The sequence below is a fragment of the Ruditapes philippinarum genome, unplaced genomic scaffold, assembly GCF_026571515.1.
Source record: "Ruditapes philippinarum isolate M1 unplaced genomic scaffold, ASM2657151v2 ctg1652_1_1_1_1, whole genome shotgun sequence".
NCBI lineage: Eukaryota > Metazoa > Mollusca > Bivalvia > Venerida > Veneridae > Ruditapes > Ruditapes philippinarum.
Window position 1 is genome coordinate 81,861 of NW_026857665.1, and position 18,307 is coordinate 100,167.

An 18,307-nucleotide genomic window follows, 5' to 3' on the forward strand; every position below is an offset into this window, starting at 1 on the left:
CGAGGTCCCTATGACCTTTGTTATCTTTTACCATTAGTTTCAAATAAGACTTTGAAACTTGATATATGCATAAATCTTGATGAAATCATGCCCATATTTAGGTCAAAAGGTCAAAGGTCAATGTGTCCTTGAAATTGCTTCTTAACTTAGAAAATGTGTAGTTTTAGCCAAATCAACTTCTGTCAATCCAATTCAAGTTTTTATCTGGCAGTTTGATCACTTGCTCCTGTCGGTGGTGACCCTGTGCTAACTCAGGTAAGACCAAATCATTGAACCAACCTATATAATATAAAGTCAAGGTCATAATACTCTAATTATAAAATAGTTGTGTTCTTAAAGGCTCATTACATTGTTTCATATTTCACAGATACATGTATATATTATTCATTTAGTCTCAATTATTTTTCTTTAGATCTTGCCATAGAATTGAGCAAAACTTTACATTTTAAAGCCTTTATTTGATACTGATGTTTTTGTAAGGTGATATTTTATGGAACACATTATTCCCCTCCTCATTTCCCAATAGTATTTCTAATAATTGAGTTATAGCTGATGGGATTTACCTTATTGTGCTACATTTTGCTCAAATACATTGACAAAATTTGATTACTTCTAAATAACCATGAAGGTACATTTGGACAGGACAATTTTCTGTTTTATGTCTCTTGCCACTTGGTTATGGAAAAGTAAGTGTGTATTATAAAAGACCCTTGCTGTCATTTATATCCTCAACTCCTGATGTTTGTTAAACATAGTGTTTCTATCACATTTTTTGGAATTGAGAAAAAATGTATATTGTTGTCATCTTGTGTAAACGGTTATAAAGGGAAGGCACATGTTACAATATAAATCTTCAAAACATGTCTGAAACTATATAGCGTTAGTTGAGGTTTGATTTTTAAATATTTTAATAATTCATTACTGTCTGCTGAACAAGATGGCTGCCTTGTTACTTAATATAGAAATAAGACTTGAATGATATCTTCCCCTAAAGGCTCTGCTGATTTTGATGAACCTTAAGTAATTATGAAGTCTTGTCCCTGTAAACCATATCTTCAGGGCTACCATGACCCTCTTGTTTTCCATTTGAATTTAATGACATATGGCAATCATTGGACTGTCTTTAACTTTAGACTGACTATACTAATTTGTATTTGAAACCCTATTTTACTGGCTCAATGAACAGTGAACCCAGCTATCAATTTGTGCAATTGAACTAACTAATGAACTGTTCTACACATGTCATTATGGCAAGTCTTTTATTGTTATAAGAAAGCTGGAGATTTTCAGTTGGTATTTGGCACCATTGTGCTTGAAATGGAATTTTTAATAAACAATTCCCTTGACTTTAAAGCAACACAATAAAAGCATACATTTTGAAGGGCAACTTTTGGATTTTCTCGAATTATGTAGATACATGTATATATATGCAGGATAGTTTTGATTAAATGTTTTTGCTGTTTAACTGGATGTTGCCTCCAAAGCAGCAATCCACTATTATTTGAACTAAGTGTCTTTTACTGAATTAGATTTTATACTCTGGAGAGAGAAGCCATTACTTTACTTTATATCATTGAAATAAGATTTTTCCAAATAATATTCTACGAAATCCCAAAACAATTTGATGAAAATATTAAAAACAAATTTGATTTTCCTAGATGATTCTAGGAATTAACAATGACTTTTATAGATCATTGTTACCATAACAGATTCATGCATAATAGAAGTGAGATTAATTTTGATTGGCAGATACTCATTGATTATTAATGACTGTGACTAAGAAGACTTTTGATTGGTTAATTTCCACAGTTTATTTTGATGATAATTTAATTTTTGACATTAAAATTTGTTTTGTCTTGTTAAATAAAAGAAGCTACATGTAGTTGAAATCAAGTGGTATTTCAGCAGTCATTAATGTCTCCTCAAACTTATATGTATGGGGAAGGGGGGGGGGGTGATTGTGAAAGTGATTGCAGCGTCACTAAAGAATAAAAAACTTTGATAATGCTACCACTACAGAACAATGTCAGTTGAGGAGATCTGTACAGTCTGATAGGGTGGTGACTGGGAAAGTTAAGCTAAATGTTTATATTGAAATCTTATACATGAGAGAATAAGGGACAGTTCCAAAATAATCCATTATACTAATACTAATATAATAATTAATGAAGTTGGTTTATACATTAAAGAGCATCTCAGTTTAAGGTTGATACACTTAGTTTGGATGGTTTTCACCATGTTAACATCCTGTTACAATATGTAGTTGTTGATAGTATTTCCTCACGATTTGATAATTTATCAACTGAATAGTGTAACATAACTATGATTAAATGAGTTTTACATAAATGAATGAAGTATGTTTTATTGTTTGTTTTTAGTGTTGTATCAGGAATATCAGCTCAGATCGTGTTGGTACATCACGTTGGGGAGTTTTTTTTTTTTTTTGAGGTTGAAATCACTGATTAATATAGTTTGTTTGCCACTTGTTCAATGTAGCACTTAATCTCCTAAATGTTATGTAACAGTCCTGTATCAACCATACATTTGATAATTTCTGAATTTTTAAAAAAATAATTTATTGCATGCTTACCTGTATCGGTCACTCCGGTCAGACGGTTGAGATAAGCCACATGATAAACAACAGATATTTTGTCAAGTAAATAACATAAAGGTGGTGAATTTTTAAATGATAAAAAAAGACCTTAATACAATTGTAATACATGTACTATACTGCTTGAAAAGTAGGACTTTAGTTCACATCAGCCCTCGAGGCTATAAAACTTTATAGTTTTGTCTTGAATCTCATGATTTTTAGCTCGACTATTCGAAGAATATGAGAGCTATTGTAGTCGCCCCGGCGTCGGCGTCGGCGTCAGCGTCCGCGTCGGCGTCTGCGTTGGTTAAAGTTTTTTGTAAATTCAAATATTTCAATTATTGCTTGAGATATTCAATTGAAACTTACAATACTTATTTATAGTAACAATGTACATTAGATTGACAAGTTGGATAACTCTACCTACAATATTGACAGAATTATGCCCCTTTTTAACTTAGAAATTTTGGTTAAAGTTTTTTGTAAAGTCAAATATCTCAATTATTGCTTGAGATATTCAATTGAAACTTGCAATACTTATTTATAGTAACAATGTACATCAGATTGACAAGTTGGATAACTCTACCTACAATATTGACAGAATTATGCCCCTTTTTAACTTAGAAATTTTGGTTAAAGTTTTTTGTAAAGTCAAATATCTCAATTATTGCTTGAGATATTCAATTGAAACTTGCAATACTTATTTATAGTAACAATGTACATCAGTTTGACAAGTTGGATAACTCTACCTACAATATTTTCAGAATTATGCCCCTTTTTAACTTAGAAATTTTGGTTTATGTTTTTTTGTAAATTCAAATATCTTAATTATTGCTTGAGATATTCAATTGAAACTTACAATACTTATTTATAGTAACAATGTACATCAGATTGACAAGTTGGATAACTCTACCTACAATAATGACAGAATTATGCCCCTTTTTAACTTAGAAATTTTGGTTAAAGTTTTTTGTAAAGTCAAATATCTCAATTATTGCCTGAGATTTTCAATTTAACCTTACAATACTTATTTATAGTAACAATGTATATCAGTTTGCAAAATAGCATAACTCTGCCTGCAATATTTGTAGAATTATTTGTTTTGAAACTTAAAAATTTTGGTTAAAGGTTAAAGGTCTTCAAAGATATTTACTTGAAACTTTACACATGTACTTAGGGTCATAATTGGAGAGTCATAATTGTTGTATGTCACTGACCAAGTTCCATAACTCTACTCGCATTAAGGCTGATTCATCTCCCCTTTTCTACTTAGTCTCTTGGTTAATGTTTACATGCAAGTTTTACATATCTCAATAACTATTAAAGATATTTATTTAAAACTTCACATATGCATTTAGGGTCATAATTGTAGGTCACTGACAAAGATCCATAATTCTATCTTGCATTTAGGCTGATTTTTCTCCCCTTTTTCAACTTATGGTAAAGTTTTGCTTGTAAGTTTTTCCCTCAATAACTACTGAAGGGTTTGTGCCTTTTTTGGGACAATTTTATGCATTCATGATAATAAAGCAGTGATTTACTTGATAAAACATCTTAATAACAAGCCTTTGTACCTTTTCTGTCAAATTTATGTATTCATAGGTAATTAGTATTATTATACTCAATAAAACACCCTTGTGACATTACCTTCCGAATAGTCAAGCCAATACTGTATAATTAGACTCTCTCTAAGGCCTATAACATGAATTTATAAAAAAAAATTAGCCCTTTTGTGAACTTAAAAAAATTTAACATTATCAAGGCTCTTTTACTATCAAGCACTTAGGATAGTTGAGCGTGCTGTCCTACTGACAGCTCTTGTTATTGGTTAATAATTGCCTCCTGTACTTGTTTCTGATCAGTTGGAGCTTAGATGAATTTCGTACACTGTGTGTCCCAGTTCTTTATCAACTCTTTGCTAGGCTAGCATTGCCACCAGGTAACAGCAGACAGCCAGAAAACCCATCAGAACATTCGTGCAGTTCTGTTTTATATACGTGTATGTTTATTCTGTTATACCAATTTGTTAAGTGACTAATTGTCTTGACTGGAACTCAAAATGAGAATCTACACAGCCTTTCTGCTTCAAATAAGTTCAAAATTAATGTATCATACAGTTCAACCAGAGAACAGCCAGGTATCAATGTCCTAACATTTTTTCATGATACTGTACATAATCACAATTCAATGATGAAAAAGTTAAATATTGATGCCGGCCAGGATCAATTGTATTGGCCATCTCTACAAGTAATCTAACTAATCTTACATAGTAGTTGGCAGCTATGGATTAATGTTATTTAAGTCTATGATTATATCTGCATTTCACAGTTTTTACTTGAAGAAAAAAGTAAAGTATTATAAGTTTAAATGGTTCAGTCTATCTTTTAACATATATATGCCTTGTTTTCTTGTACTGTATCTATCATGAGTTGACATATCATTACAAGATATCCTTTAGGCAAATTAATCCATTTTTACAAATTGTGAAGATTTTAGGGTTAAAGGTCAAATAAGCTTTCCATGAGACCTGAAGCTGAGAAGCAGTTTTGTCAATATATTGCTTTAATTCCCCAAAACATTTTAGATACATTGTAAGAAATAGTGACAAAGCCAAATCCATTTGAGCTGATGATAGAGAAAATATTTTGAAAAGCAATCATTGAATCAGTTCAGAGTTCGCATTTAGGGTTTAGTTTGACAGTCACTTACAGGTTATTATTAAAAAGAGCTGCTCTTATGCTTTTTATTCTAAAGTCTTGAATTATGTAATTAAGCAAACAGGTAAAGATGCTAACAATGGACATCAGAAATTGACTTAAAGACTTAAAAGTGGCGAGAAATCTAATAGAATGCCATGGAAAAGCTCTGAGCGTTATAGGGAACTTTTGTAAATTGAACTGTCTGGCAAAAATTCCTCAATTTATTTGATCTTATCAATATATCTTCTGTCAGTATGCATTATTGATAAAGTATAAAATGTGTCTGTTCCTGGGAGGAAAAGGAAGGGAACAGTGTATTTTATAGACTTTGAAAGGTTTTATCGTCCTAACTTGGCCAGATGTACTTATACATACTTCACAATATTTTAGCCAAAAAAGGACGTGATATTGAAAGTTGATCGTAACTGTGTCTCAATGAACTTGAAGAAATTGAATTAGATTAATATGTTAAAGTGTTGTGTCGCCTTAGAAAAGTCGACTTATAGGAGTTACTCTTGTCATCGGTGTTGGTGGCAGCGTCCCTTATTAGGCTTGTCCGGAGCATAACTTAGTCACTATAGGTTAGTAACACTCCGAACATGGTATGCATGCTTCTTTCAATGACTCGAAGTGCAGTGCACAAGAATTGTTACTCTGCACTTCTTAATTTTTGAGTTATTGCCCTTTGTTAATTTTCATACTTTATTATTGTCCAGGCCATTTCTCCTTAAATATAAAAGCTATATACTTGGAACTTCATAGGATGATAGATCTCATTGAGAAGAAGTGCATTGCACAGGAATTTTTACTCTGTACTTCATGATTTTTGAGTTATTGCCCTTTGTTAATTTTCATACATTATTTTTGTCCAGGCCAAGTCTCCTACACTTTAAAAGCCATTGACTTGAAACTTTGTAGGATGATAGATCTCATTGAGAAGAACTGCAGTACACAAGAACTTATACTCTGCACTTCATGATTTCTGAGTTATTGCCTTTTGTTAATTTTCATACTTAATAGGCTTGCCCAGAGCATAACTTGGTCACTAAAAGTTTGATTGACTCCAAATTCTAAAGGTATTCTGATGTAGAAGAAAATGGAAAGGGAAGTCATACTTTCTAAGAAAATACTGCAAACATTAAATATTTAATGATCTCTTTGAATTAAGAAGCTTCCTGTTTTAGAGGATTGTTTCACATTTCACACAGAATTTATAATGCCAGCATTACTAAAAGATCATGTTTGCTATAACTTTACATTATGGTCTTAAAGTTCTTGGTCTCACAATTTAATTTACCTTTGTCATCATGGCAAAGCATTTCTCCTTTCTATCATTATAATTGTTGAAAGAATTGTGTGATAGTATTCCTCAGATTAGTGTTACAGGGCTAGATGATGGAAAGTGTTCTAGGGCCTGGTATGGAGAAGAGTAAATAAAATTATTGTATTTTGAAGTCAATTGGGCTGACAAGGTAATGCCACAGACCTATGTCAGAAGAGAGTGCCACAAAGTGTTACACTGTATATGTCACAAAAAAGTGAGTGTCATTCACCTTGTATAGGATAAATGTGTCACAGAACTTTGCTGATGCCACAAGACCTAATAGAAGAAAGTGCCACAAAGTGTTACACTGTATATGTCACACAAAATTTGTGACAGGACATGGCACTGTGCCACAGGACAGTAATGAAAGAACTAAACACAACAAAAAGAAGTGCTACAGGGAAGTATCTTTGTGACAAAGTTCTGAACTACAGGGAAGAACTTTGTATCATTGTGACACAGCAAAGATACATAATGTATCATTGTGATACAGCAAAGAACATTGTATCATTGTGACACAGCAAAGAACAATGTATCATTGTGACACAGCAAAGAACATTGTATCATTGTGACACAGCAAAGAACAATGTATCATTGTGACACAGCAGAGCACATTGTATCATTGTGACACAGCAAAGAACAATGTATCATTGTGACACAGCAAAGAACAATGTATCATTGTGACACAGCAAAGAACATTGTATCATTGTGACACAGCAAATAACTTTGTATCATTGTGACACAGCAAAGAACAATGTATCATTGTGACACAGCAAAGAACAAAGTATCATTGTGACACAGCAAAGAACATTGTATCATTGTGACACAGCAAAGAATATTGTATCATTGTGACACAGCAAATAACTTTGTATCATTGTGACACAGCAAAGAACATTGTATCATTGTGACACACCAAAGAACATTGTATCATTGTGACACAGCAAAGAACATTGTATTATTGTGACACAGCAAAGAACATTGTATCATTGTGACACAGCAAAGAACTTTGTATCATTGTGACACAGCAAAGAACTTTGTATCATTGTGACACAGCAAAGAACAATGTATCATTGTGACACAGCAAAGAACATTGTATCATTGTGACACAGCAAAGAACAATGTATCATTGTGACACAGCAAAGAACTTTGTATCATTGTGACACAGCAAAGAACATTGTATCATTGTGACACAGCAAAGAACATTGTATCATTGTGACACAGCAAAGAACTTTGTATCATTGTGACACAGCAAAGAACATTATAACATTGTGACACAGCAAAGAACATTGTATCATTGTGACACAGCAAAGAACATTGTATCATTGTGACACAGCAAAGAACAATGTATCATTGTGACACAGCAAAGAACATTGTATCATTGTGACACAGCAAAGAACATTGTATCATTGTGACACAGCAAAGAACTTTGTATCATTGTGACACAGCAAAGAACATTGTATCATTGTGACACAGCAAAGATACATAATGTATCATTGTGATACAGCAAAGAACATTGTATCATTAAGTGCGAAAAAGAGATTTGTCACTGGGAATTACATTTTATCATTGAATATGTTTCATAGGGAAAACAGGGAAGTACATTGTACAGTGTGAAAAAGGGATATGTCACAGGGAAGTACATTTTACCATAGGGATGTCTCACAAGGAAGTACATTGTATCATAGCGCCTGAATTAAGGGATGTGTCCAAGGGAAGTGCATAAAAATGCATCATTTAGTGTGAAAAAAGGGATATGTCATGGGAAAGTACCTTATTATAGAGTGTGACAAAGGGTTATGTCATGGGGAAGTACATCATTATATCATATTATGTGACATAGGGATGTGTCACTGTTATGTTTCTTATTTCACTGTGTTTAAGATGAGGATTTGTCATTAGATTAAGGTCTTTTTTCAGTCATCTGCCAGAGTAATGGTCACCTACACATACAATAGGGTAGTAGTAGTCATCATATTAAGATGTTTGAGTCACAAAACAGAGAACAAATTTATGAATCAGTATGTTTCAGTATTTTTATGTCCCTGAATAATGAGAAATTAAAATGAAAAAATAACAAAACACTGCTAATAACAACAACAACAACAATATGAATATAGATCTGTATTGTATGTTCATATTTTATGACAAAAGCCTGTTTTCTCAAGGCTATAGATTTTAATTAAACTTTAACTTTTAAACATTGAATTTTTGTTAATATGTTATGTACATGTTGATACCTATGGGGGTGGGATTCACCTTGCATAAGATTTTAACTTTAACATGATAACTTGTTAGTCAGCATATATGAAATTAAATTTGCCTGAAACAGCACAGCTGCGGAACAGATTTTATGGAATTATTGCTGACTTTTAAAACACTAACCTACTTATGTTATGTTTTGAATCTCCAAACAGTGCAGGATTAATATAAACAAAATGTACCAAAGAATTTGAAAAGTGGAATAATCTCATTTGATAACATGTAATTTCACACACTAAAAGAATATAAAAAAATTGTTGTTTTATGATTATTTTGTTTTAATCTTAGAATTATAAGCTTTTTTGTTTAAGACACACCAATGTGATATTCATTTTATAAAGAAAACAACATGAGCATGTAAAAGTAGTTTCTAGAATAAAATCAGAAAACATGCTACATTTGCTGCTGTGATATAAAAAAAGAGGCTGAGGTTACGTTAATTGTCAGAAACGGGTTTCATTGGTTGTTTAAATTGATACATAGAGGGTATTCAAGTTTTTCTATAAAAACAGGAATAATTTTTATCAAATGGTATGAAAATAAGTGAAATATGATAATTTTCATAGCACAATAATTTTCATAGATTTTATGTTTATTACATGTATAATTATACATTTTTCTCTTTTTGACATTTTACAGTTGGAAAAACTTTCCCTTAAATTTTGTGTACTGGCAGAATTTTAAAGAAAGTAGTCCGGCAAGTCACTAGTTAAAATATGAAAAATATGTTTCACTGCAGTGAAAAATAATGTTTTATAGTGAAAATACAGAAAATGAAAATACGCATTTATTTCACCAATATTGCTTAATATGTCATTTGTAAGTATATAATAAAAGGTCTTTATTATTTTTTTGTGTGTTAAATAATTAGATATATGAAAGGTTTTATAAAATTATTAATACAGTTGATGCAACTGATGGTTATTTGATAACAATAATGATAACATATATAATTATAAAAGACATTGTATCTGTGATGAAGTGGCATGTTTTGGCAGAAACATTGTAAAGTTGTTTTATTCTGCCAGTAATTCAGGTTCAAATTCTGTTTCCATGCCCATTGATATTTCATTCTCAATGTTCTTCTCTATAACAATTTGTCCTGTAGCCACACCCACTCCTGCTGCAATACTAGGTGCCCCGCCTCCTTTACGAGGCTCAGATCCAGCTGTTGAGCCTCCACAACCCATTGCACTTCTGCAATTCTGTTTTAATGGCTGAATTCCAGATAAGGAAATATTTAGATTACTGCTTAAAAGACTGGTTCCAAATATTGTTATAGGTTGTAACTGACTTCTTCTCCGTTTCTTTTGGCACAAATTGTTGCTGAACAAATTATTCTACTCTGGTTTGTTTTCTTCTCTTTTAGTTTTATTCCTTGTAGTAAACAGTTCCCATGCAAAATGTCTGCGTCTTTGAACAACTTAAATCTCTTTGGCATCTATTATTTTCTTTTGTCTACTTTTGGCTTCTTGTGTGATTCTTGCTTGACAAAATTGTGTTTCCTGAAAGAGTAAACAATTTATTTTTGTTAACGTCTGAGTAGGAAATATTCTTAATTATGTTGAAAATAAGAAAACCGATCTACAAATAATAGTTTTATGAGGAATGTAATGGCACATTAAAATGTTGCATGACAATAATGCTAAGTGCACACAGCAAATACTAGGGGTTAAATATTCATCCTTTGGGAGCACCAGGTGCTAAAGTTGATCATTTGCCTACACCCAGCCTTTTATAAAAGATAATGCTACACATGAAATGTTAATATCATGTTATACAGAATGCTACACATGAAATATTACATTTCCTCATTTAGTAGCTTGTAATTTAGCAATGTAATATACAGTGTTGAAACCATTAGGAAACAATTAATTCAATAAGTAAAATTAAAATTTCATGATGGAAAGGTCAGGATTACATGTATTTGTTGTAATGATAGGTTATATAGAAAAAGTTGTTCATTCTGAGAGCTGCAAGAGTTCTTTTGACTCAGACCTAATTCTAATGTCATAATTAAGTGGTGGCGTGGCTGAGTGCTTAACGCGTCAGACTTAAGTAATTTAAGGATTGCCAGCCACTTTGATTCAGACCAGGGGCAAGCCATTGTTAAATTTCCTTGAGCAAGACACTTAATACGTTCATAGCATCCAAGTACTGGTTGGTTCCAGAATGTTTCTGTGATTGATTTTAACATAATCTTACAGAATAATAAACACATATTTTAAAGTACAGACAAAAATGTTGACAATTGTTTTTGTTATGAAGAATATAATTCAAATCTCTCATGTCCCATTATTATAGATTTATGATTGTTGTTGTTAATAATTTATGATATCTTGCTCAATTTTGACATTATGTTCTGTACTCAAGAGATTTTGAATTTGATTAAGTATACAGTGTTGTTTTAACACCTCAGCACACAATCTTTATGTAAAAGACACTGCATGCGTTTGTGATTTTTTTTCTAGAGAAATTCTAAAGTTTGAAATTTGTACACAAAATTTGAGTATTATTATTAAATTTCAACACTAAATGAATTTAGACCCAAAGTATAGTGTTCTGTTAGGGCCATCAAATTTTAAACAAGCAAAGAAAGCAAAGACACCAAAGTACAAAAGATGAATACACGAAAAGACAGAAACAGAAGTCCATGCACTAACACACTCTTGCAAAAATACGGAAATACTAGGACAATGGCCTAACACAATGGCCTAGCACCATACCAAAGACAATTGTCAACAAATCACTGCCCAGTGACCAATTTTTTAACACCCACAATATTGCATTAATAGTGCAAAAAATATATTATAATGTTCAGAGGTTTCTTCAGCCTTATCATATCATGAAACAGTATATTGTTCTGATCAACACAACATTGTACTTATTTTGCACAACTGGAACTGGTATGATTATGATTGGTGTGGCATCGTTGTTGTGGTGCAAAAACCTTAAACCATTATTCAAACATTTTAAAAGTTATGAGCCTGAAACTTGGAATACCTGTATAATAATTATGACAAGGTGCAATAGTTAGACAAGGGGCATAATTCTGAAAGTGATATTTCTGGAGTTATGCTCCCTTATAAATTAAAATTTTTAACAGACAAGCATTAACACTGCATGTGGTGCTCTTGTTAATGGTTTGCAATTAAAGTCTTTATTGAACTTTGTCCAACATCAAAATATGGAGAAAATATATGACAGTGCAAATACCACTCTACAGATGATATTGAGCAACTCAACATTGCAGACCAACATTAGTGTTCAACACAACATTGTAAATGTATAATTTATTTATAATCTTGTTCAACATAATATTAATTTAGATAAGTTGTTAATATAGCATTGTAAAAGTATAATAGTATACCAGACAGCAGTTACATTGTATGTATGAAAGTGGTTAACACAACATTTGTAAATGTATGAAAGTGGTTAACACAACATTTGTAAATGTATGAAAGTGGTTAACACAACATTTGTAATTATGTATGAAAGTGGTTAACACAACATTTGTAATTATGTATGAAAGTGGTTAACACAACATTTGTAATTATGTATGAAAGTGGTTAACACAACATTTTTAAATGTATGCCAGTGATTAACACAACATAGTAAATGTATGGAAGTGGTTAACACAACATTTTGAATTATGTATGCCACTGGTTAACACAACATAGTAAATGGTTTTGTCAAATATGACATTGTAAATGTACTTGTATAATAGTGATTATACAACACATTATTTGTGTCCAACACAGAATTGTAAATGTATAAAAGTGGTTAACACAACATAGCAAGTGTTTGTGTCCACCACAACATTGTAAATTTGTAGTAGTAACAAACTTTACATAAAAAATTGCAATTGTGTCCACAAAATCGTAAATATGTAATTGAGGTTAACACAACATTGCAGATGAAAGTCAGTATAAACCTTTTGTATATTCCACACAGCAAGGCAGACTTATTGTTGGCTACATTTTTGCAAAAGAGAGAAGAATGAGATTGTTGACATATTTGAAAATCTTAAATTGTGTTTCTGTGGAGTGATTCAGGCTACAGTGTTCAGTTAGAGACAAAATGTGAGTTTCATGATAAATAATTGGTTAAAGAAATTAATTAATTATTCACCAAATATAATACACAGTATTAAATTTATGATGTAAAATGTGCACTTCACAAAAAGGTGAGCAAACATTAGAAGCTTTGTTGGCATGCTGCTGGCAGATGATTCAGACGATGATGATGGCATCAAATAAAATCTGCATTTCTATAAGTCACACTATTGATTTTGTGAAATGTATGTGATAAATGTGAAATTTCTTGACAACTATTTGTTCATATGTTTTAATGCCATCATTTTCTTGTGGGAAGAGTACAATTATTCTCTCAATAGTCTCCATATTGATGTTCTAATTCCTATAACTGTCTCTGATTTATTTTTAAGCAATTAAAAGTTTGTGGAATGAAGTTTGATTAGTACTAGAGGAGGTTATAGAAAAAGTGAGCAAAAATCCTATGGAAATACTTAGGAACTTATAACAATTTAAATGTTTTCAATAGGAGCTTCTTGTATCAGAAATAATGAATGGAAATATGAAGAAAAAAACCCAACAAAATCAATACAATTATCATAGAAAGCCCGAGTTTGTGAGCAACTGCAGTGACCTGCCATATATTAACCATCCCTGTTTCAAGCAAAGAACAAATTGATGCAGATGATCATTTATTCTCTTGTATTGTTTTTATATGGATTGTCAATAACATGCAGTATTATGTCAAAATGCAAATGTCAAAAACCATTACAATAAAAAAAGTATTGTAGGGGAAGTCAGAATTTTACCTTAATTACAATGCCATTACATGAAGCAAAAATGGAAACAATGTACATGTTAACATGTAACAAAATTAAACCAGGTTATAAGCACAAATGCAAATGACAATGATCTGACTTCAGTGCAATGGAATGCCCCCACCGCTAGTGCAGACAGCTTCAGGTCTCAAGGTTTGTATTTGCTCAGTGGTAAGAGAATTTATCATACAAAGAGGTTCCAAAAAATTCATTTAAAGATTAGAATCTGTGATGTTGTATCTTTCTGTTTTATAATGGAAGAAGGCTTAGTATTATAAAACAAAGATCTTTTAAATCTATAAATATATAATATATATAGTAGTATCACATAATGGTATTTTCCTAATGTACATTACTTATTATTTACAAAGTCCAAGAAATATTGAAAATTTAATGCTTTTTATTTAATCAGAACGGCTTTCCGTGTCGTAGGTAGCGCCTAATTTCATATTAGTGAATTAAGTGTTGTTTTTGTATGTGCATCATGACTCAATATCAGTCCTCTGAACACTTTTTTTTTATCAAATGTCACAAATGGTGTAATTTTTTATAAGGGAGGAAATAATGGCAAACAAGAAGTGGTGTAAATTGCAAAGGGAAGTCACTTAAAATGACACTTATTTAAAATTATATTAAATTTAGCAAATTTCTTTAACGCTACTGGTGAACATTGACCTGTCCAGCTTTTTCAATTTGTATTGAAGTCTTTCATAATATATAAGTTAATTTTATTATGATTTATAATACATTAACAAGGTATTTTTAATAATAGTATTAAAATGTACACACCCACAAATAGAATGTTTGGTTATAATTTAATTTAAAATTCTCATACCTTCCCATAGATTTTTTAATGTGTTTGAATTGGTAAATTAAACTTCTCTTGCCCAATATTTAAGCCATTTTTGACTATAAATGATGATAAAACCTCCTGTGAAAAATCTTAACTAATGTTCATTGATATAGAATTATCAATATTTTTTTGTAAAAAATAAAAAAATGTACAAAATACAACATAAAAAACATCAACAAAACAACAATATTTGTTTATTACCTTTAGTGCTTGAAATGTTTTTTTTTATGTTCAACACACATATGATGGCTGTATATTACAGTGAATTGGTTTTAAACTATTAATACTAAATATTGAATTATGTTATGAATATATATTTAATTAATAATCATAATTGTGGTGAAAATGAACAAAATGAATAACAAAAGTTTGTTCATTATACAAAAAAGTTGTTTTTCATTTATATTGAATTGTGATATTTCTGTATAGATAAATATACACATGTAATGCTTTTTTTATGCAAAAAAAGTTTAATGGGGGAAAAAATTGAAATGTCGCCTACTAATTACATTGTACTGTTTAATGATATTGTCTTGACTGTGTTGCACTGGCCAACATCAGATTAAAAGAAATAAAACTGTCATATTATCTTGTGTAATACATTTCTTACACATTAACTGTCAAAACTCATAAGATATGCGAATGACAAACGTGTAGTAATTGTCATTATGAGTATGTTTTGTGTCAGGGAAACAACATTGTTGTTCTGTGTTTTCTGAGTGATACGATTAGTGTGTAAAGCAATGTACTACACATGTAACTGACATATTTACGTGCAATATTCTGTTTTTGCCAATTTGGATTTTAATGTTATTGCTTTTTTCCACAATTGTTTTATGAAATAAATGAGATATTTTTTGGATGTAAAAAGTTAGTTTACTTCATAAATGGATTATTATAAGATTTATGTTCTTCAAGACATACAATTGATGAGTAGATAAATTGGTATTTACTTTTGTTTGATATCAGGAAATCATGTTTATCATATTCTCAGATAATGTCAGTATAGAATATAAATGAAGGTTTTCTTGAATTTTCACATGTTGTATTTGTAATTTAATTCAGCAATGCAAGCAACAATATAAAAGAAATGAGCATATATTCCCTGGACACTTTTCCTATATGAAAGACAAATTTTTACTATCAGTCTTAGCTTACTGTCTGTATTTGTTACAGCTGCATGCTTGTGTCTCTGTAGATAAGTCTTCTTCTACTAGTAGAATCTGGAGACTGACCATATGTTAAAATAGCATTGACTAGTGTTTCTTTACACTCCAGATATAACTAATTATTATTTTTCTATAACCAGTAAAATATCTATTTTTAAAATCAATGCAAAATCAACTGTTTCAGTTTTGTTTAGATTAATGCCAAACATTGTAAAGGGAGACAATTCTCATTATAAAGATGTAAATAGGTTATACCTTTCTGCACACAGAAGTAATATATTTTCTGAAACATACATTGCGCATTGAAAAATCTTATAAAATTTTGACTGCTTTTAGATTTAACATGATAAAAATATATCATTTTGTTGTATGGTGTCCAGAAAGGGTTTAAGAATCTATTTGTATGTTGGCGTATTTTATGCTTTATTTATTGTACACATAAATATTCATATTAATTAGATCATGAATAATTATGTACATGAGTAATCAAGTGTATGCATTTAACTCGTGCTACTACAGATATTTATGATCTATAAATTTACAATTTTATGTACAATTATTTATACAGTACAAAAAATGTGCTGATTTTAAAACAAATAATTATTATCTACATACTAAGTAATATTACATTGATATTTTGACATTATATATAATATTAATAATAATGAAGATGTGCACAAACTGTACCTGGTTGAATAAAATGATATTTGAATTTATTGAACATGGTGAATGAATTAAGTATTGAACTCATTCAATAGCCTCTATTTATTGAACCACAATACCTTTATCAATAAATATTTTAAAAATACATGTGGCCCAAACAGAACACCGTTCTTATAAAAATTGAGGTAAGAATTTTATAATATTTATCTTAAGTGCCAAGAAACATATTTTTTCAAGAGAGAATTCTTTAGAGTAACATATCTTGTTGTTTGACTGATAGGTAGGCAGTATCTGGCAGTAAACATTCATGTTATCATGTTATTATAGAGTGGAAATTTATCTTTATTTATCTTCAGTATACATGTTCTAAAACTGGTTCTTGATGATAAGTTAAATCTACTTCCATCTCTAATACTTTGTAGTATGAATACAGTCTGTAACAAGATCTTTGCTAGGGTAAAAGAAAGAGAAATGAATAAAAAAACTTGACTTAAATTGCTTTAACAGCCATTTTAGATGAGTAGTAAATTATAGAATGGTCATGTATGCTTCATTGGCATAGTAGGAGGGATAATTAATTAATTTACAGATAATAGACTAAGATACAGAAACTGCCTCGTGGCCTATGCAAGCATCTGTAAGAAACCTGTTTTAAAGTTGACTTAACAACACCCAAAAAATGTATGTAATATACACTTAAAATAGAGCAATTAGCCAGCCAGCAGCCAACAGTTGCTAGATTTTAGTATCACTAGAATGTTAACAATGAACAACAGTTCTAATTAATTGAATTAATTAATTAATTAATTAGGTAGAACAAGTTGATTACATCAATAGTCACTATATGTTGCTAATAATGCCCAAGAAAATAACTTTCTGTAGATTGAAGCTTCACAAAGACCCTTTTTACTCATTTATTCTGACAAATGACCTTTTTATATTTATTTATAAAGATAATATGGACTATAACTACATTGCTGAATGAGAGAGGTGAAGGTGCGGTGAGTGGGTTGGGTGTTAAGATAATTAGCAACTGAACAAAAGCTTAAATCTTATATATCTACACAGTTGATACAGATTGCATCATTTTTCATTTACATATATAATATTTTATATTATACAGAAAAAAGCTGATATTTTCTACCTGCTGTATCATATAATATATATATATATGTAGTCAGGATAGGATAAACATGATTTCCTTATTCATTCAAAGTGTCAGTTTAAATGCTCAACTTGTATATAATTTATAAAAAAAATTCACAGGTTATATCACCAAGTATAAATACTTGTATGTATATATTACCCAGTGGGTTTAATAGAAATAATATTTATGGGCTGCCATATAACTAATGTCAAAAATACCTTTAATAATTAGTTTATATTTTGTTCACTGTTTTAGTTGGAACTCCTAACATATTATGTTGTCATTGAAGTGAAACAGACAAAGGTACTCATATAGAAATGGAATAATGTAACAACACAGTTTAGTTTGATTTAAAGAGATATTAGATATTTGGATATATAATACTGTGTAACCTAATGTTTATGAATAAACAGACATTACAAAATGGTGATCCACATGGCTCATGGTTAACTCTTAGTACAAGCAGGTAATGAACTTTTATTTTTAGTTACATATTAGCATGAATTAAAAGTAGTGATAAAAATTAACAAAACCTTTAGACTTATATCACATAGGCATTATAACTGGCAGAGCTCTTGGTTTACTTATAATGCATTGTTATTAATTGCAGGCAATACAAAATTCATTATCCCTTACCCTGTTAAATATCTTAAATGGACTTGTCCATCTTTCAATCTGGACCTAACTATTTTTAAGTTGTTTAAGAACATTCAAAATGAGTAATGGCTGTAAAGCAAACAGTGCAGAC

General features: G+C 30.6%; 1 protein-coding gene across 2 annotated transcripts in view; it reads left to right on the forward strand.

The window, feature by feature from the left end:
- The window catches only part of LOC132750529 (beta-arrestin-1-like), an 80,354-nt gene that overhangs the window by 15,610 nt on the left and 46,437 nt on the right, over positions 1-18,307 (forward strand). Inside the window, exon 1 of one of the 2 annotated variants that reach the window (XM_060740523.1) lies at positions 17,889-18,025. The exons of the other annotated variant lie outside the window; for it this stretch is intronic. Within the exon in view, the coding sequence (XP_060596506.1) occupies positions 17,955-18,025 (71 nt within the window). The 5' untranslated portion in view covers positions 17,889-17,954. Of the gene's footprint in view, positions 1-17,888; positions 18,026-18,307 lie in introns of those variants that run through there. 2 annotated transcript variants of the gene reach the window in all.